Source organism: Lampris incognitus, chromosome 11 (assembly GCF_029633865.1).
Source record: "Lampris incognitus isolate fLamInc1 chromosome 11, fLamInc1.hap2, whole genome shotgun sequence".
In the NCBI taxonomy this organism is placed as follows: domain Eukaryota; kingdom Metazoa; phylum Chordata; class Actinopteri; order Lampriformes; family Lampridae; genus Lampris; species Lampris incognitus.
In genome coordinates this window covers 8,674,579-8,696,711 of record NC_079221.1, presented here as the reverse complement: position 1 = coordinate 8,696,711, position 22,133 = coordinate 8,674,579, and the positions used below count along the sequence as shown (strand labels likewise).

Here is a 22,133-nt window from a genome sequence, read left to right as displayed (position 1 = left end):
TTTAAAAAAAGAAAAAGCACATCGGGTCAACAGAATGAACATTCAAGTCCATTGTTTGCAACTTTTTGGAGCGTGTAGCAAAACCCCCACAAAGTTGTAGTTCCTAAAATACATGCACTTGGGAAATGTAGTTTTAGCTCGGTGTGGGCAAGCTGGCTGGACAGGCAGAACACCAAAGACAACACCTAAACCACATTTATGACCCTGTTGGACATAACATGGCCAACAGCCATATGCGGACACACACACACACGCCATGGACAACATGTATATACCAAAACAATATCTTTTTATTTGTAGTCCATCACCACAGCCCTGGCAGGCTATTCTGCACCAAAGCAAATGGAGAAACACATGACAAGCTTATACAATAAGAGAAAAGAGAAGAGGAAGTCAACTGGATGGTAAGCGTTTACATTTCTGTGTATCTTGCTCTGGACACCACCACCTGCCTTGGACTAACGTTACCCAGACCTACCTAGCTCTAGAACACCTGACATGCCTGCTGTGGCACTCGGCCACATCCTGTCCCATTCTGCTGACCACTTGGGGGTGGGTGGGTGGGTGGGGGGGGGATGTTATTGCTATGGGAATGATTATTACCCAGAGTCGACGAGAGAAAACAAACAACAAAAAACAAACAACAGGAACAAGAAGCAGAACACGCATAGCACATATCTGGGTATTAGCAGTATAATTCACACCGGCAAGTCGACTCCCGAGAGCCTCGGAGCACCAAGTTAAATTTCTAAACCCGCGTCCTTAAAATAGACTTCCGAGATTATCCCCGGTGCCGCGAAGCCGTCGGGACACTCGACGCTTCAGTGCTGCTCTCAACGGTAAAATGGAGAAAGAAGACGCTTTCTGCAGACGGTCCATGTTTGTGCTTTTTTTAATAATACTATTATCTTAATGAGGTCATAGTTTGGTTTGTTATACACTGGAGTTACAAAGGAAATTAAAATAGACTAAAATTCGAAGAGCCCACCAATGGTAAACAGTACAGTATTTTTAAGGGGGCCTTCCTCCCCCAATGAAAGTTGGGTGGGAGGAGCTGAGAGGTCACTGATAGAATGCCTATACATACAGACACACATACATACTTACATATCAACACAAACGTACAGCCTCTGTCGCGCGCACACACTCACACACAGGTATATACTGTACAGAAACAGTCAAAACAATGGAGTGAGAGACAAGATGGAGTTCCACGAAGGTCTTCACAAAGCACAAATTGTCTTTATTCCTTTCTCTTGTTCCTTACCGCTTAGGTGACAAATTTGATTTTTTTTTTTTACTTGAAAAAGTAGACATATACTGTAGCATCTCCACGCTGACTTTTAGTTAAGTTGATTCCTCTTTGATGTCGACGTCATCTTTATAGTCTGATAATCAAAAAAAAAAAAAAAAGGAAAAAGAAAACAAAAAGAAAAAAAAATAAACACAAGGAACAGTTTTGCGAAATTGATGCACAACAATCCCATACATTCTGAAGTTCATGAGTCAAAAAAATGAAATGTTCTTGTGACAGAAGTACTCCACTTTGGGCCTGTCCAAGTCTCCGTTGGAATAGTTCCCACAGGACATTACTGGGTCACTGGTTTACTCCGTACCTTTCCATTTCCAGGTACATCCTGTCTCTCACATTGTATTTCCTTTACGTGAGTCCATCTTGTTTTCGCCAACGCCCTCCAAGCCCTGCGATCATTTACTCCATCCTTGTGTATCGTCTGTGAACATTCTAGATACAAGGTTTTTTTTCTGTTGGATTAGAACATTCCTGGGCCCGGACTGAACCCCATGTCCATGTCCATGCCACGAGGCCTCATCTGTCCCCCCATCATCATCATCGTCTGCTGCGGGGGGCCACCCATGCCTTGTAGTGACATCATCATGTTAGGTGAGCCTCCGGGGCCTGGGTGGGCCATTTGTCTGCCCTGCATCATCCCCCCTGGCCCCCCAGGAGACATCATCCGGTGCTGGGGACCCATCATGCCCTGGCTCATGAAGCCAGGAGGACGCATTGAGTTGTGGCCAGGGTTTCCCATGGGCATGTCTTGGGGGCCCATTCCCCCACCGGGCCCTCCCGGCATTCCCCCCATCCCCTGCATTGGCATCCCCATTCTGGGGGGGCCATCACCCATCATGCCCTGCATGGGGAAACTAGAAGGGTGCGGCTGCTTGCCCCCCGCATTGTCTCCTCCTCCGCCTCGGGGGAAGTAGGACAGTGTCTGGCTGGGCTTCTCTGAGGGGATTATTCTGGACAGGTCAAACTCAGGGATGCCAGACGCTCCAGGCCGCATTACCTCATGCAGGTCTGCATCACTGAACCCCCCCTGCATGTTGTTAAACTCCGGTCCCCCGGAGGTGTTGGGTTTACACATGCCCCCATCACTCCCTCCTCCATGGGGCATGTTTCCCATCCGCCCCCCCATGGGGCCTCCCTCTCCCTGGAAGCCCATAGGGTGGCCAGGGAATCCTTGGGGTCCAGGACCATTGTGAGGGGAGAAAGGCCCTTGCTGGGAAGGGGACTGGGTGAGAGGGTAGCCCTGGCCTCGGTGAGGGTAGCCCATGCGTCCCTGGGCCATCATCTGAGGGTTTGCCATACCAGGGTCTTGGGGATTGGGGGGAATCATCATGCCATGGGGCATCATGCCTGGGCCCATATTCGGGGCGTTTGGTGAGGGCATCTGAGGGGGCATGCCGTGGGAAAGGGGTTGGGATCCCATGGGAGCCATGCCCAGAGGGCTGAGGGCAGGCATGGGACCGGAGTTTCCAGGTCCCATCATGCGGGGATTGCCTTGGTGGTGATTCATTCCCATACCTGAAGCACGGAAAAAAAGAACAAGTGATTGACATCAAGTACAAACAAACCTCAACACTTCAAAGAACAGCACAGCAAGTCCGGTTTCACAGGAATTACTCAAAAATGTTTATGAAGAGATCAAAGGCAGTGTTAGCATAAACCCCCCCCACCCCACCCCCCGGTGGTTGGAGATGAATAAACAAAGATTGACGTTTGAACCCGTCCTACCATTATTGTTCATAGGCAGGTTAGGAGACCGTGCAGGTGGTGAGTCATCATCAGAACTAGCCACAGTCTTGATGGCGTCGTGGTAAAGTGGGGTGGAGCTGGGCATTGCAAACTTGGACATACGTGACATCATGATGGACAGAGGGTTCTGGGATAGCGTTGGTTCAGGCGGTATGGTGTAGGGGCTGCCAGATGGGACGCTGCCTGGGAGAGACATGGAGCCAGACGGAGCCCCTGACGAAGGAGGCGCTGATGGAGGACCATTACCACCTGAGGGGCCGTGAAAGATGGGACAATAACAATCAAGTTTTCATTCTTCGAGAGAAAGGTGTCTAGGTCAAATGTTGGCACAAGCAGTGTATTTTTAAGCACAAGGATTGTGCAGACTGAAATCAATCACAGAGGACGGCACTAAATGGCTTCTATCTAGATGCTATTGTATTTGTGTGCACAAGGGGGAGCCGCTGGACTATGATTCATTAATGCCCATCAGCTGTCATCATTTGAATGAGATGCATTGACTGGAGTCACGTATGCACAAGTTGAGTTCTGCATATAACTATATTTAAGTAACTCTATAATTGCCCATTCAGAAATTCATGCATGCGTCATGTGCCACAAGTGTCAATTGTCCTCACAAAAAGAACTGGTCTCCAACCATGTCTTGGAGAGCCTGTTCATGTTTTCTTACCAATAAAACTACTCCAGCTAATTCCACTAATCACAGGTTGCAGCTAATTAGGGATTGCTGACCAGTGAAAGACGCTAGCATAATGAGGACACCAATATCATGTAGTATAGTGCACATGCATGGATTAAATTTTTACACACAAGATATACTGACAATAAGTGAGAGCAAATTAACACTAAAAAAGAAAGTAAAGAGGAAAATAGAGGAAGAGAAGGCAGGGAGGGGGGCTTCATACCTTGTTCCATGTTGCCCATCATGTTTGGTGAGGTGATACTGAGGGGGGGCTTGCCACTTTGAGGAGGCACTCCAGGACTCTGCATGGGTGGTTTTGGTGACGAAGCCCATCCAGGTGAGGGATTAGGAAGAGAAGGAGACCTCATATGCACTGGCGAGGCTCCTGCAGAGCCCATCATGGAGTGGGGGGACTTCATGGGTGCAGACGTTGGCGGAGCAGGAGGGGCGTTGGGACCTGTAGGACCGGTGAGCATTCCAGCCAGCTGAGACGGTGTCTGAGGAGACTTGAGGTTTCCAGAGGGGGAGCCCATCATGGGAGATTGCACCTGCCTCAGAGGAGGTGACTTGAGTGGGTTGACACTGGGAGAGTTACCACCACCTGCCTGGACATTCAGATCAGCTGGTTTTCGACCCCTCTGGCCTTGTGAAGGGCCACCAGCTTGGGGGAGGTGGTTGAGGCGGCCATTACCCCCTGTAGGAGTGGATCGGTGTTCTGGGCCGAATGTTTGCTCTGCATGAGGACCCCTCATTCCACCGGGTCCTCCAGGGAAGGGCCGACCGGGCCCCATGGGAAAATCTCCTGGCTGGGCCTGCTCAGGGAAGGGAGGCCCCTGCATAGGCCTGCTCTGGGGGCCCATGCTCTCCATTGGTGGTCCTCCACCTGGTCTCATTCTTATCATCTCATCTGGGCTCATATTCATTGGGGGATCTCGAAGTTTGGAAGGGTGCATGTGAGGGCCTGGCCCAGGGCCAGGGCCCATGCCAAACTCAGGCCCCATTTCTCTGCCCCCCATTCCCTGCAGCCGGGAGGACGGACTCATGGGGCCGTCACCTGGCATCCTGGGAAACATACCCATGCTATTACCAGGTTCCATACCGCCTCTTTGGTGGCCCATCATCCTTTGCATGTCCATCATCATACCAGGAGGGAGGCCCTTCTCCCCACCCATCCCCTGATGAAACATTGCCTCCTGGACAGACTGTGGGTTTGGGAAGCGCTCACCCCGACCGCCAGGCCCAGTAAACATTCCCCCAGGTCCCCCAGGGAAGCTCCGTGCATCTCCCATCCGGGGGGGCATGTCATCAGGCCAGCCCATGCCAGGCCTTGGGGGTCCCTCCATCTCAGGGTTGATCATACCAGAGAAGCCAGGCATCCTCTGCATATGGGGTGGCATGCCCCTGGGGCCAGGGCCCATGCCCATGCGCTCCTGGTAGTGCTCTGGTGGCCCTCCTGGTCCACCCCACATCTCTCCCGGGCCCATCTGGTAAGGAGGAGGGGGCCCTCGCATCATGCCACGTGGACCATGGGGGTGCATCATCATATCAGGAGGCAGGGGACGGTGTTGCATTTCCTGTTTCCGCTTCTTTTCCTCATAAAATTCCTGCTGCAGCTTTAACCACGCTACCTGCTCTGGGGTCATCTGTTCACCTTCTCCACAGCCCCCAGGACCTCCCATGTGTGGGCCCATTTCATCCTGTGGGAAGGGGGGCATGTCTCTGGGGCCATGTGGTGGACCAAAGGGGGGTCCTTGGGGTCGGGGGCCTCCAGGTCCCCCTGGTGGACCAAGGCTTTGGGACTGAGCCATCATGGCCTGGAGGGGGCCCTGCTCAGGCCTCCGTGGTCCACCGTCGGGGCCTCCATCGTGAGGTCCACCATGAGATTGCGGGGGTCCTGGAGGTGGGGCTTCGCGGTCATCTGGGAAGAGCATGCGCTGGATGTCTCGTAGGGTCTGCAGAGAGCGCTGCCGATGCTCCAGCTGCTCCTGCGACAGGCCCTCAGTGTTTGCCTCCATGTTCAACAATTCCTGTGCCAGCTGCTGCTGTTGCTGCTGCTGCTGGGGTGTCAGCCCCGTGGTCCCGGGGCCCCCGCCCTGTCCCCCTTCACCTGCTTGCGGAGGGTTAAGGCCTGCCTCCGGCTGGGTGACGGGAGGTTGTTCAACCGGGGCGGTAGCATTATTCGGACTACTGCTGGGAAGATTTTTCTGCTCCATGCCAGCTGAAGACGACCCCTCCGAAGGGAGCCCGGTGGATTGGGACCCCTGGTTGGAGGGCTGCGGTGGAGCCGGCTCAGTCATGCCAGGTAAGGACGGCTTGGATCCAGATTGGTGGTTCTGATCTTGTGGGTGGGACGGCGGCTGCTGGGGGGGCTTGGTGTCATTTCGGAGGGCTGCTGCTGGATTGTTCTTTAGCAAAGAGGGAGAGAAACGAGAAATAAGTTGCAGAAAGGGAAAATTGTTACGTATCTGGTGTGTGTGTGTGTGTGTGTGTGTGTGTGTGTGTGTGTTTACCAGGAGAAGGTGAGCCTTGTCCTTGCTGTTAGAGATGTTTTTCATGTGGAAGGCAATGATGTTTTCTGTGTGGCCAGTTAGAACTGCATCAGCTGCCCTGAGGACGAGAGGGCAGACAGTCAGATATCAGCCATCAGATGCTGAGTGAGTGTGTGTGTGTGTGTGTGTGTGTGTGTGTGTGCGTGTGCGTGTGTGAGAGAGACAGATAGCGAGATTGATGAATGAGTGTTAGATGAGACCATGAAGGAAATTCCAAGGTCAACATACTAAACAAACTATCTAGTATACGCGTGCACACGTGCACACGTGCACACACACACACACACACACACACACACACACACACACACACACACACACACACACACACCTTCCACTTAACATCCTCAACTCTGATCTCCAATTCCCAAAAGAGTGTTAATCTGAGCCAACTACACACTCACACCCAGAGACACACACATGCTTATGTACACAAACATGAAATGGATTCAGGCTATAAAACTGGGGACGGTTTTGGGTATGTGTGTTGGGAGACGGGGGGGGGGGGGGGGATCCAGTGCACAAACACATACACTCTCACACACACACACACACAGCAAAACAACATCAAAGACAACAACAACCGCTGACAACAGGAGCACAAAGAACTTCAAGGCAAGCAAAGTGACGTCATCGTCAGCAATTCCACTCAAGGGTGTCGCTGCGTGTGTATGCGCGCGAGTGTGTGTGTGTGTGTGTGTGTGTGTGTGCATGTAAGAAAAAGCTTTGTAGGTTTTGGGATGATGGTTTAATTAGCCTTCCTAAACACAGCTCTAAGTATTCCATGTGCATAAAACCGAAACACCCCACATCCACATCCCGGTATTACTGTATTTCCTTGTTGTAAATTAAAGATTTTGGACTTCAACCCTCAAACTACGGTGACTGAGGTCACCGTGCACAAGGTACTAGCAGGCACGCACGTGGACGAATGAAGACTGCATCCTTCTATGCAAATTTTAACACACCCGTAGACATCCACATACGAACAGCAGCTGTTGAGCTCCTTACTTGTTGGCCATCTCTGTGGTGAAGACATAAACAACTTTGGAGCCCGGTTTCTGGCCGCTGGTGGGTTCGACTGCAGAGACCTGGCCCCCCAGGGCATTATGGGAGGGTGTGGAGGAGCGGCTAAGCCCGGTGTTGGAGGTAGGATGGGAAATTGAGTCCTGGGGCTTCACATCGCTGGAGTTACAGTCTACAGGGAGACAGAAGGGAAGCAACGGTTTGGAAATGAGCAGAGACCTATGGGTAGCGTAGTTCTACTGAGGAGCCATCTTGGCTGTGGCCAATCAGCAGAGGACAATGATAAGGGATAGCGAACAAATTATCATCACAACAATCAGTCAATTTTACATGATGAATATACATCACAATGCAACTATAATTATTATTGGTGGCCTGTCCAGGGTGTATCCCTGCCTGCCGCCCAATGACTGCTGGGATAGGCTCCAGTATCCCTGCATCCCTGAGAGCAGGATAAGCAGTTCAGAGGATGGATGGATTATAAATAATAATACAATATAATAATATAAAATAATAAGTGAGAATAATTAAGGTTTTTTTTTCCAAATAACACTCTCTCCAATATGTCAGATCTCATTCTGCAAAAAAATTAGCCAATAGATTTTTATCATTAGTTCAAAAATCAACATTGTGTCACAATATGAAATCACAATTTCACCCCAAAACAACACATTTGAAAGACGATAGACGACAATACTTTTTTTTATTGCCCAGCCCTCGCAGAGGGCCGCAAACATGGACACACCAACACACTTACTGAAGAATCCTTTGTCATCCTCATCACTCTCTCCTCCAGAGCACCAGTCGGCTCCACTGTAGGGCTGCCTCCTCTCTGCCACACACATCCTCTTCACCCTGCTACCGTCTGTTTACACACACGCACGCATGCACGCGCACACATACACACTAAATCAGCGTTTGTGTGCCAGCGACTGTAACAGACATTCAAAGAATTTTTTCAAGAGGAAACCTGCAGTCTAATCTTAGTAGTTTACTGTTCACCAGAAAAAATACCCAAGATCAGAACTGTTTCCATCGCTATTACTTGCACGTAAAAAATATACATAAAAAGCATGTGAAAATTAATTAGCTTTAATAAAAGGGAAAATGTAGACTCCATTAACTAATGCTAAATTGATGTGATTAACCTCCTCCTGGCTAAACGTTGCACCGTCTTCTCGGAAGCACTTCAACATATATTTAATGTATTCCGTCAGCAACTATAGTCCACCGCATATATAAAACACACAGTGTTCTTACAAGTGGATGTTTTTTGTTTTATCAACCATTACTTCCATCATACTGATTGATAAAACTTGTGAGTTTGAGAACAGAGATCAACAACACTCAATGACCCCGTTTACACTTGGTTTTAAAATGTGTTTTTTGCGATCGGATCACAAGTGGACGGCGCTAAATGTACGTGTAAACGACCACCAAAACGTTCTGTGAACCGGTTACTCAAACCACTTGCCGAGGTGGTCTGGGACACATTTGACCACATATCTTTTGTAGTGTAAACGCTAATGCGTCCCCGACAAGGACGTAACAGGAAATCTTCTTCTTCTTCAGAGTAACAGAATCGGATCACAAGTGGTCAGCAGGATGCATTTGGAGACACATGACAGACACGGGTGTAAACGGCTATGTGTCTCGCTGTCCACTCGGGATCCGATCGCCCAAAACCAAGTGTAAACAGGCTCATTGGTACAGCAACATTAGTTAGCTCAATTTATCGCTCCTTCACCAGCTATTTTAGGATGATGCAACTGTTCAATCTCACCTGCCAAATTTTAAAGTCACTGTGGTACAATACAAAGATTATGTGCAGGGTTCTCCCTTCTTTCAGGAAATCATCTTCCATGACTTTGCTCACAGGAGGTCATATTATTCAGCATTAACTATCAGTGGAAGCCTCGACGGTCTCTGGACTGCGTGACTTTTAGCTGCCCGCTGAACAAACCGCCCAAACTTCAAGCACTGATGTGGAATCTCGGTAGCTCCCCCACCCGTTTTTTCTCCCCAATTGAATTTGGCCAATTACCCCACTCTTCGCTGCTCCACCCTCTCTGCCGATCTGGGGAGGGCTGCAGACTGCCACATGCCTCCTCCGATACACATGGAGTCAGTCGCCAGCCGCTGACAATGGGGAGTTTCGCCAGGGGGACGTAGCACGTGGGAGGGTCACGCTATTCTCCCCCTCCCCCTTGAACAGGCGCCTTGACCGACCAGAGGAGGTGCTAGTGCAGCGACCAGGACACATACCCACATCCAGCTTCCCACTCAGACACGGCCAATTGTGTCTGTAGGGACACCCGACCAAGCCGGAGGTAACACGGGGATACGAACCGATGATCCCCGTGTTGGTAACAGACCGCCACGCCACCTGGACGTCCTGCAACCTCAGTAGCTAACAATATAGCCTGAAATATGCAATCTCAGCTCAAAACTAATGTTAAAATGTTGCAATTTCCGCAGGTATAAATACTTTTTTCTTATATAATGTGATAATTTTAATTATTTCAATAATATTCCCAGGACGTTTGATCAATTTCATCATTTCCCAGGTGTTTTCCATGACTGGAAAACTGTCATATGAATTTATTTCCAGATTATCCAGGATGCAGTGGGAGCCCTGGTGTGACAGTTGTCATGCCTCCTTAGTCAATAGGACACACTAGATGTAATAATAAGGCCACCCCCCCCCCCATCTCACCTTTCTCCTCACTGGTGGGCGTTCCCGTCTCCGGCTGTTCGTACGATTCCACCGACGTGCTCCTCTCTCTCTTGACTTTGACCTTGGAGCTGGGGCCAGAGGTCAGGCCCTGGCCGTTCTTCAGCCCCATGCCCCCCGCCACGCCCTGAGCTCCTTTGGCGCCGAGGGTCTTTGGGTCGCACGGTGAGGGCTGTGATTGGCTGCCTGCATTTCCTGGCTTCGCCTGATTGGGCAGTTTAGAGTCCATCTGGGCAGCAGCGGAGGGGGACATGACGGGAGGCGAGCGTACCATGACCTCCGTCTTGGGTTTAGGGCTGATCCACAAATGACAAGACCAAAAGAACACAAATGAGGTTACATTTAGAAGAAAGGTTTGTCTTGATCCCTGAGCAGACTAAAAACAACTTTAACCTATTGTAAATTCTATTGCAATTGCTCATTAAAAAAAAAAAAAAAAAACCCACAGCCAACAATAAATTAACACACATAGCATCACTATTTTCTGCTTGTATTTACTCACTGCATCTATAAGAGTCCTTATTTCCACTTCTTACACACCGCAGGGGGCAATGGGGCATATCAGGCAAAGCAGTATTAAGCCTGGGGCTAAGAGTTAGTGTATACCCAGTAATCATGCTCTGGTCAGAGGGAGATGCGCCACGGAGGAGGGGGAAGGGGCATGCAGACAGACAGCTTGTTGACTATGGGCAAGCCTAAGGCCTGATGCTTGCCTCCCAGTGACACCAACCCCTCTCTGCATCACGTAGCATCACTTTCAACCAAAGTACCCAAAAGGAAAGAGGTTAGAGGTTAAAAGAGAGAAAAAGAAAGATGGAAAGCGGTGACTCATGCCCTGCTTTCTTTACATCCCCTGGATACCGGGCCTCCCCTGCCAACTTGTTCACTGGCAGTTTGTGCAAAACATCTTCGAACCCAAGGACACCGGGTCTGAGTCGGTTTCTGGGGAATTCCCTGTGCACAGATTAACCTAGAGCATTGCACGGCGAAGATGCAATGAAAGGAGGATTAATGCTTACTAGCTATGAGAGCATTTCAGTTCACACGTAGGAAACCCATCCAGCTGGCAAGAGAACTTCCCAATACCACACCCTATCCTCTCTCTCCGTTTCTCTCTCTCTCCATCTCTCTCTCTCCAACACACTTTCTGACATACGTACAAGTAGTGTGAGACAAATGCCAACATGTCCAGAGACCACAGACACAGCATTACAAATGTATGTGCGAGTACGCACGCACGGCGAGCTGAGAAAGAAGGTGAGGGCAGGATTTTGGCAGTCCGGACAGCCGTTTTCCAGAGCCTCCAGAACCATGAGTCAGCAGGGAGAATATCCAAACGCAGTGCACCCGCTGACCCCAGGACAGTTCTGGAATGGCCGTCAGACATTTTCGAGCTCACTCCGTGGAGCAGGAGTGACTGATCTGAGATCCGCGACCCGTCCGACCTGCACTTACCCGCTGAAACGGTGCAGCCGAGGGCAAAGTGACAGACGTGGCTCTGTGCCCACTACACCACACAGTAAGAATCACTACATTTCACTCCTCAACACACACACCAACACACACTGGGCTTGCCCCCTACCATAGCCATGAATGGGTGAATCCCCGCCCACCACTCATGAATACCCATCCACTAATCCCCCCCGTCAACGGCAAAACGTGAAAATGAACGTTATCGTTTTGCAACAAAAGTTCATTTAATTGTGCTGTAGAACTGCAGCTTTTCAAAAGAATAATCTGCAGCTCTCTCGTCATTTATTGTTTTGTCCACAACATGCAACTTTGTCTGGTAATACATCCATGCAGGGGACTCGCAGCACTGTGGTCAGCGTAGGTGTCGCACAGTCTGGTATTTTAGCATTGACCAGACCATGGAGGGAGTCTTCTAATAAGGCGACTGTGTTTATAAGCATATAATTATAAAATAGTGTCATGTTTCAAATCCACTTCGTTTTCCTTGAAGACTGATTTACATTCCACACAGCTGAGAACTTTGAAGGAGCTGAAAGGTGACTTGGGTCTTTTCATACCGTGACCACTCGTATTTTCATACCGTGTTTAACAGAATGACCACAGTGAAACGGACTACCTGCAAGTGTGGGGCAGCAGGAGGCCGTGGAAGGTTTTAATGCTAAACTAGGTATGACGACAAAATGGACTGACGGAAGCGAGCCAGGCAAAAGCTTCAATGATATCCCCCCCAAAGTCGACAACATACCTACAATTCACCCCACACACACACTTATATTTCTATCTTGGTGAGGACCCCTCATTGATTACATTCACTCCCAGGCCCTTAGCCATCAGAACGACATGCCTAACCTTAAACCTTACTTAACCCGAATTCTAACCTTAACACTAAACACAAGCCCGAACACTAAAACAGGACCTTGAAGTAGTGAGGACCAGCCAAAAAGAACACACACACAGTTTCCCCTAGCACAGCCATTAGTTTAAACAGCAGCCACGGTATGATGACAAAACGCCCATTAACAGAAAATTTCTAGGGAAAATGCTGCGCACGCACACACACACACACTCAACTTGTCAACTCCCACAAACCTTCCAACGGCTCACATCCCAAAATTCATATGACCCCCGCGCCTCTCACCTCTGTGTGTTGGCGGACGGGGAGTTCTTCAGCCTATTGGAGTGCATTGATGGGGCTCCCAGGACCACAGAGCAGGGTGGAGTGATGAGCTGGTGAGGACTGCCCGTGTGCGTGAGCGGCGCCTTGGCCCGCACGTTCCTGGAGCCCGCACCTGGTACCGGATTGCCGATGTTCCCGAGGTTCCCCCGGCCGTCCTTGGCCTCCTCCCTCTCTTTCTTCCCCCGCTCCTTCTTGTTGAAGTGTGTCGCTGCTGTTCCCGCCGCGGCTGGCCTCTCCTCTTGGACCTCCAACATTCTCTCAAAAGTCCTTGCTTGTGTGGGCGTGCGCCTGCGTGCGTGCGTGCGTGTGTGCTTGTGCGTGTAAAAAAATAAGAGCAATAGACAAAGTCTTTTTATTCGGTTGGTGTGAATCTGTGAAGCTTCCCCAAGGGGCTTTCACAGCCCTTGGGCACACTGTTGAGAGAGAGAGAGAGAGAGAGAGAGAGAGAGAGAGAGAGAGAGAGAGAGAGAGAGAAAATCAGTTAGAAAATAAAAATGGAAAAAGTGCCATCAAGGCACATGGAAACTCTGTCCAAACATTACAAATTCTGACTGGGTGTCCAAAGTAGGCAAAAAAAAAAAAAGGCACCAGATCACAACTTATGGGCAGTGAGGTGTAAATGTGTGTGGTAGCATGACAAACCCATTCCAAACTGACCTTTGCATGTTCCTTTTTGTGCGTGTGTGTGTGTGTGTGCGTGTTATACTTTCACCAAGAACGGAGACGAATTTTGCAATAAGCTACAGTTGGACGGCGATAGCTTTTCCAACAGGGGTCAAAAACACAACCTCCATCAGGCAACAGGCAGCCTTTCGGGGTGGCGGCTGAACTCCGGGGTTAGAAATATAACGAGGCTGAGGCGTGGGTTAGGGCAAATGTTGAGTTAAGGGCTGAATTTAAGGCATTACAATGTCTCTGATTATGCTAAGAGTGTGTGCGCCGTTCTGGTAATTGCATGAGAATCCCATAAGAAAGAGAGAGAGAGAGAGAGAGAGAGAGAGAGAGAGAGAGAGAGAGAGAGAGAGAGAGAGAGAGCGAGCAGCACAGTCAGTCAGATTATATTGTCATCCTGAAAATATTTGGGAGCGCCTCCAAAACACTCCAATATTGTAACTGGCTCCAGAGATCCCCCTTGAGGGGGCGGGAGTGGAGGATGGGGGTGGTGGTGGTTGGGGGGGTGGGGGTTATGGGCTGCTGGGAACCAGACATACACCAATTCCTCCAGCAGCAGCAGCAGCAGGAGAGAGGAAGAAGAAGTAGCTCCTCTCCCAGCGTCCTACAAGACAAGTCAGCCACATCTACCGGGGCCGTTAAGAGTCCACTACCACACCGCCCGGCGCACACGCTGAGGTTAAACCCTCCACGGGGACACAGAGGCGGGCGAAGAGCTGAAACGTCAACGCCCTCTGTTTCAGCAGCCCGGGCCCCTGAAAATAAATGTCCCCCATTTTCTTCACCCACCCCCCCGCCGATTTCACTACATACAAATCTTTTTTTTTTTTAAATCCTTTAAAAAGAGTTTTGAGCCTTGAATCCACCCAGCGGGCGATAAGATGAACAGCTTTATAACAGCCGATTCAGAGAATAATCTGGAAAACAGAAAAAAGACAAAAGGTACGAGACCGTGTCTTAATGCGTTGTTAGAGGGAATGAACTATTCGTCCCATAAACCACTGCGAATGACACGATCCAATCCCTCCCCCTCATCTACGACCACTTTCAACCAACTTCTTTGTTCACGCACACTTTTTGTGTACATACTGTGGTGTTTTGTGTACATACTGTGGTGTTTTCGGTACATACTGTGGTGTTTTCGGTACATGCTGGGTGTTTTTGTGTACATACTGTGGTGTTTTCGTGTACATACTGTGGTGTTTTTGGTACATACTGTGGTGTTTTCGGTACATACTGTGGTGTTTTTGATACATGCTGTGGTGTTTTTGGTACATGCTGTGGTGTTTTTGGTACATACTGGGTGTTTTTGGTACATGCTGGGTGTTTTTGGTACATATTGTGGTGTTTTTTGGTACATATTGTGGTGTTTTTTGGTATATGCTGGGTGTTTTTAGTACATACTATGGTGTTTTTGGTACATATTGTGGTGTTTTTTGGTACATATGTGGTGTTTTTTGGTACATGCTGGGTGTTTTTAGTACATACTATGGTGTTTTGGGTACATACTGTGGTGTTGTGTGATTTACTTTAATACACAATCCGTGTCTGACAGAAAAGACGGTGGAGCAGATTTCTAGCTGATGGAGACGACAACTTCACTACTTTCTAACCTCCAACCGCACGACTTTGGAGCGGTTTACAGCTCCATGGTAACGTCCCTGATTGGCGGCTGTTAGGATCGTGGGTAGTGTAGTTCTTCACCGGGAATAAAACACCAACTTCTTAAAAGCGAGTCGAAATCAGACCGACTTACTGCTTCTACAGGAACACATACAGACCGTCTCACAACCTTCGCCGCTCATGGCGAGTCTGCCTTGTGCAGTTAACACATTACGGCTGACAACCGAATCCCTGATGGTGACCGTGAACGGCACTTTTACTTCCAAAATCTGATGCTTCATCTTTACGGCGGAGCCTTTTTGTCTCTGAATTACTCTCTGGGGTCAGTTCGTTTGATTTAAAATAGGATCTCTGTGTATAAGAAGAAGAAAAGGGGTTGGGGGGGAGGGGGGCACGAGCCAAAAAGATGTTCCTGTTTACTTGATCATGACTGTTAGCACTGGATGATGTGAGCAGCACATTTCCACGGTGCTTTCGGGATTTCATATGGAAATATTTCTGAACAGCAGTGAACGTTTTAGGCCAAAGAAAAACTGAATGCAATATACCGCTTTGATAAATGATATGGTTAATTACACCAAAACTTCACACTCAGTCTGCATGAACACCAACTCTATGAAACGCAGCCTGCCGTCTTCAAGTGCTGTTGAAAATCCATTTTTATTTGCACGCGTCGCCAAGGACATTCAGACGGCTACAAACAATCGATAGAATAGATTTCAAGCCGGCCACCTCTCCTGCTCATAAGACACTCTCACACGACTGGCTGACGTGGAGGCCTGTGGCCAGGCAAAGCCCCGGCCCAACAGCGGCGGAAGTGATGGAGGGTAACGTGTGTGAAGAAGCAGGGGAGACCTGAAAGGGGAAAATAAAATTCGCGGAGATGCTGTCGGACTGTACAAAAAAGAAAGAACGAGGTGGGTTGCGGGTCTGAGAAAGTCACGGCAGACACACTGAATCAAAACGCTGTCGATAACAAGGTGGGCGGATGGAGATCCCAGTATGGCAAGCTTTTAGTCTCACCTACCAAAAGCAATACGGGTAAAAATGGAGGAGTGTGGACAAACGCTCTTTGCGAGACACGGCGGCGTGGGTGAACATCTGATGACGTACGAACAAACGTGATGGCGATGCCCGCACCGCCCCCTGCTAAATCCTTCCTGCCAGCTCAAGGAGCTCTCATTTCCCAGCATGCTAGCATCACAGCACTAGCATCCCACCTCATTTAGCCCTAGCTAGCCTGCATGCCCTCGAGGGGTGTCGCCCAAACCTGTACCCCGATCATACACAAACACATGGAATGTGAGCACGTGCTCACCCACCCACCCACACAGCAGGGCCTGTCAATCACTCGTTCCCTCCAATCACAAGCTAACGAGACGCTAATTAGGGAGCTTGCTGACATGGCTGTCACAAGGAACACACACAGTAGAACACACGAGAGCAGATGTGCAAATACACACACACACACACGCTCACACACACACACACACTCTCATAAACCAAAGTAACACAAGGGCAATCACAGAGGTTCTCTTCCTCTTGCTCGCTCCATTAAAGAAGCGGCGCTGTCTGTCACGGCACCCGCTACGAGCCGCAGTGTGCACAAGTTAATGGGAAAGCAATATAATGAGGCAGCAAAGAAAGAAAGGAAGAAAAAAAACGAAAAGATTTGAATTTTTCCTGTGATATAAATATGGGTCTACGCATGAAAAGAGGGCAGGAAATACTTCAATTCAATTAGATTTGGGTTTTCCAACGCGGGTGGCACCGGAGAGGAGCATTTCATCTCATGCTTATGTAACAGCGACGGTACCCTGGCTGAGCCCAACGTGGAGAATAGACCCGTCCCAGCTACGTCACCCAGACGCCGGCCAAATACCCTCCTGTGAGGAGATGGAGGCTCTAAGCCAGTGGAGCGTCTTAGGGTTTTTTTTGTTTTTGTTTTTTTAAAAGGAGGTTTGGAATCGGGAGGAGAGGAACCCCAACCTTGCTGCCAACATAACTCCACTGATTTAAAATCTCCATCTCCCAAGGCTACACAACACAGCTAGACAGGCCTCTCTTTCAAGAAAAAAAGACATCATGCAGGCACACATACATGTATTTGTGCAAATGCACGGCTGCACACACACACACACACACACACACACACACACACTCTCTCTCTCTCTTCCCTTCTCTCAGCCCTGCTGTTAGCTGCAAAGGGCCTGCTGATGTTTCAGCCTTATTTATGCAAATCCCATTTTGCAGTTCAGCCACAACACACACACACACACACACACACACACACACACACACACACACACACACACACACACACTCTCTCTCTCTCTCTCTCTGCTATTTATTTAGGGCAACATGAGAAAACGCTGTTTTCCGCCTCTCGTGTGTTTTCTGCAGGACAATACTCAGACAGACGAGTCGTGAGGCACCGCACAGTCTACAGATCATGCTAGCTCTGTGAAACAGAAAGGCCTTTCTATCTCCTTACACAAGCGCACATGTTGCATGTACCAATTCAAATCAAATTACCGCAGAGTCTCCAGTCAGCGCCACGGCTCAAAAACCCAATAAAATGGGATTTTAGGGTCTGATAAGGATTTTCTGTCAGGTTGCTAAAGCTGGACATCCCCTTTTCAAAGTATTCCTAAGATGTGTTTCTAAACAGGCCGCACTGAATGTTATGTGATGGGGTAAAATTAACCATTTCTGGCGGAGGCATTGGAGGTTCCCTTACCTTCTTGCCATTAGTTCAACCAGAGAAGAGTACTTTGGTCAGTTTACTACTTTATTTTCTCTCAAAGCAGCAATGCAAACACTCGTCTTAAATCTACCGTCACCGTCAACCCTAAACTTCGGACTTCACCATGGCAGAGTCCGAGTAAATCTGCGGAAGGCCACGAGGACAAGTAGACTCGAGTCACCGCAGTCTTACGGGAACCGACGAGCTCGGCGTCTTTTGAGGCAGGGAGTGCAACAAGTCAGCTTGCCACAACCAGTTCCTACTACATACCTGCCGCCGCTTGCGTGGGCTGATGAAACTCGCGACAACGGTGCCAACTTCACTGTCGGCTCCGCCACACCTGACCAGATCAGCAGACAGGAGACGCTGGCTGTCCGACCTGGCGAGGATACACGACACACGAGATGCCACGCACGCACTTCCCCGACGCCGCCAGGATTAGCTGAGGGCACACCTGCACGCTCACCTGTCAAGGTGACTTCCTGAGAGTGTGCGCACACACGCACGCACACACACACACACACACACCCTACAGAGTTTTCCTGATTCACAGGCACAGAATGCTGCGTGTCACTAAAGATAGACCTGTGACGCCGCAGACGAGAGGTTTGACACATACGTCTACTGTGGCGAGAACAAGTGCGCTCATACATGAACCGTGCTGACCCCTAATATGACTAGGCTCTTGTAGCTCCTGAAAGCAAGCCAGGTCAAATATTTACAGTGAACTCTCAAACTGTTCCGCATTCTCAACTGTTGAACAGCTACCTCTCTCGCTCTCCCTCTCTCGCCGTCTCAACTTCTTTATTTTTCTTTTATGGTAAGGTCTCCCTCCTTTCTCACCTCTCTCTCTCTCTCTTGCTCCCTCTCTCCCCGCTTGTCTCTGATATGCATTTCCAAACCGAGCCTTCCCGACGTTCACCGTCTCTGCTGTTCAACAGACGATGCCCATCCATCCCCGGGGAGGCGACATGTGTGTAATGTCACGTTTTGTCAAATCGTGTCATGGTGACAGAGCCCTCTCTCCGTGTCCATCAGGATGACGGAAGTGATGAGCGCCGGGCATCGCAAAAGGAGCGCGATACCGACATACCCACGGGAGGGCGAGAGTCAACGAGACAAAGAGAGAGCGAGAGAGAAAAAACCCTATTACACAAGTCACTCTCTTCAGAGTGTGTGTGGGTGGGTGGGTCTCGCTGTCCCCGACGCGCACGTGCACGCACATACACACACACACACACACAGCCAAACACGTACGCACAGCTGACTCACTAGTGACACATCTGCTGGCGTAGCCTGGGCACGGTGCCATGTGTGGCGGCCAGCCCTGGCAGCAAGGCTGGCACTCAGCGCTTTGGCCTGGTCTGATCTCTGTCTCACACACACACACACACACACACACACACACACACACACACACACACACACACACACACACTTCACCCTACACTTCCGTCTCCCTCTGTCTACCCTCTTGTCTGTGCAGCTCTGTCTGGGTGGATGTGTCTCGCTAACACGCATTTACTCGTCTTGTCTATATGCTGCAAAGACAACCATTAAAAAGGAGGCACGTTGCCATTATCTCCCTGCAATAGGCTTGTATGCATGATGCATGTATGCCACCCCCCCCCCCCCCCCCCACACACACACACACACACACGTGAATAGCAGGTATGCCCATACAAAACCCTAAAATGTTTCCATGTTTGCTGTTTCACTTCAGAGGAAATCCATTTTCTCCCCAATTATATCCGGCCAATTGCCCCAATCTTCCAAGCCGTCCCGGTCGCTGCTCCGCCCCCTCTGCCGATCCAGGGAGGGCCGCGGACTACCACATGCCTCCTCCGATACACGGCGTCGCCGGCCACTTCTTTTCACCCGACAGTGAGGAGTTTCGCCAGGGGGACGTAGCACATGTGCCCCCGACCAACCAGAGGAGGCGCTAGTGCAGCAACCAGGACACATCTGGAGACCCACCCGCAGACACGGGCAACTGTGTCCGTAGGGACGCCCAACCAAGCCGGAGGGTAACGGGGGGGATTCGAACTGGCGATCCCCGTGTTGGTAGGCAACGGAATAGACCGCTACGCCACCTGCGCGGCCCCAATCCTTGTTTTTGTTTGGTTTCCCGATATCTATGGTAATACTTATAAACTGTATTGGTGCTTGGCCACGGAGACCCATAAAAAACCAGACGGCCGCTAGCGCCGTCAGCACCTTCCTGACAGCTGCACAGAAAAACATGGCCGAACCCCAGTTTACGTTATCGGTGCTGGTAAGGGTCGTCCATCACCTTTTTGCCCCGTCACATCTGCTTGTTGGCCACAACGACTTCACCTCTTCGAACTCGACGTTTCCTGCCTTATTCTTCCACACCCAGCTGCCATGGTGCAGATGTAAAATGCTGGGCACCATGTCATCTTCCCGGGTTGAGCGCTACCTGGAGGTAAAAACCAACAGCAACAACAGTGTTGCTGATGTGGACACCGACATGTCAGCTTGTGCTTCAAGTATGCCGGTGATAGAAAGTGTAAGTAGACACTTATTTGTATGTAAATCTTTGGGATCACAGCACAAGTGACTCCTTAACAGAGACTCTGCTCCTCTCCGTGCGGACCCCCCCCCCCACTCTCCTCCCTTCCCTTGACCGTGCTCTCTCGTCCGTGACTCCCTCCCTCAATCCTTATGGTCGCTCCCACACTCCAGCCACATTCCTCCCTCGCTCATGCTGTGAGGACGTCTCCCTGTGGCTAAAAGCATTGTGGGAAATCCTAAGGGTCGGGGCCTTCAGAGGCTCTGTGGACCGTTGAGGTAAAGGGAAAGCACACACACACACACACACACACACACACACACACACACACACACACACACACACACACACCCCCGCCCCCAGGTCAAACAGCTTTTCTTCTGAACCTAGCCAAAACACTACCCATTTGCCATGAGGAAACAACCGTCGTGGCGACACCGGCGGTTCAAAACCCCTGAAAAAAACCTTGAACCGTTCTCGTTCAGCGAAACGGCAGACGTCAGCATCTCAAGCCGTAGTCAATAAAAGCCACGCTGTGCAGCGCCCCTGGGCAAAAACGATGTCCTTTGCCTTTCAATCCCAAGTAGTGAAAATTTTTGAGGAGGGGATGGAATTTTCGATGAGTTTAGAGTTGCAGCGTGCACACCGACAAAGGAGATTATTATTTTCCATTTCCGCAGGATTTCTCGACTACGAGTTCGGGATAAAGGCAGTGGGCAACCTCAGCCGAGAGACTACCGCAGAGAGGATCACGGCGAAGGCCATCCAACACAACTCACGCATGTCTAATTACCTGCTCCGCCGACAGACGAGTCTTATAACGACGGCGCACTCGCACACCGGCACGCTCAACCCGCATACGCGGCCCTCTTCCTCGCCTTCATCCTGGACCAAAATTAGCACTCTGGAAAAGAACATCAGCCAGAATCTGTCCCTGAATTACCCCGGTTTACACTGGTGTGTCATTCCCGAGGAATTTTAAACACACTGGCAAAGACCTGCCCAATTAAATATACAGGCACAATGAGACACACATGCCCGCGCACAGACACACACTCATACAAACATACATACAAAACACAGAGCCACACGGTGATGCTTACTTGATGGCATAGCACAGCAGCAGAACGTACGGGTGTGTTTTATCCAAGTCTGTGGACTACGAGCTTTTGTGTGAGGGAGGGATTGTGTGTTTGTATGCATCTCTCCCCACCAGCCAGCGTTACGTCCTGCTGAAACAGTCTGGAACAAAACATCTCAGCCCTGTTATTAGCCACACAGTAATGGAGGGAAGCCCATTACTCGTTCCCCACGTAGCGTCACGTAAGACGTCTGAAATAAACAACTGATCGTATGTCATCACAACGATTAAGCACGGAGACAAATGCCATCTTAAACGCACCTAAACTGATGCTGAACCGGGTACCTGGACAACACTCACTGCTTAGGGGACTACCTGTGACACAAAGCGCTTCTGATAAGAACCTGCATAGGCGACTGATTAGTAGTCAGGGTGTGTGTGTGTGTGTTTCATCTCAGTAGAATATCAGCGAGGCCTGTCGGGGAATGGTTGGAGAGTGGCCACCAGCGGCTACCGTTGACGCCACGCCACGACAGGAGGAGCAACATTAAAAAGGAGATTATAACATCATCTGTTTCACCCTGGCGCCTTTACTTCCTCACGGTGTAGTAGTATCCCCCCCCTTTTTTTCTCCCCAATTGTACTTGGCCAATTACCCCACTCTTTCGAGCCATCCCTGGTCGCTGCTCCACCCCCTCTGCCGATCCAGGGAGGGCTGCAGACTACCACATGCCTCCTCCAGTACATGTGGAGTCGCCAGCCGCTTCTTCTCACCTGAC

At 50.0% G+C, this 22,133-nt stretch overlaps 1 protein-coding gene across 3 annotated transcripts in view; it reads right to left on the bottom strand.

Moving 5' to 3' along the window:
* Positions 1-281: 281 nt before the first annotated feature.
* The window catches only part of bcl9 (BCL9 transcription coactivator), a 28,886-nt gene continuing 7,034 nt past the window's right edge, over positions 282-22,133 (bottom strand). For 2 of the 3 annotated variants that reach the window (XM_056289511.1, XM_056289512.1), the window contains exons 2-9: positions 12,661-13,112; positions 10,032-10,345; positions 8,073-8,180; positions 7,301-7,487; positions 6,251-6,347; positions 3,964-6,145; positions 3,038-3,307; positions 282-2,827 (exon numbers count right to left, since the gene is read on the bottom strand). In XM_056289511.1, the coding sequence (XP_056145486.1) occupies positions 1,773-2,827; positions 3,038-3,307; positions 3,964-6,145; positions 6,251-6,347; positions 7,301-7,487; positions 8,073-8,180; positions 10,032-10,345; positions 12,661-12,953 (4,506 nt within the window). In that variant the 5' untranslated portion in view covers positions 12,954-13,112 and the 3' untranslated portion in view covers positions 282-1,772. The remainder of the gene's footprint in view (positions 2,828-3,037; positions 3,308-3,963; positions 6,146-6,250; positions 6,348-7,300; positions 7,488-8,072; positions 8,181-10,031; positions 10,346-12,660; positions 13,113-22,133) is intronic. The other variant, XR_008811004.1, reaches the window with a different exon arrangement.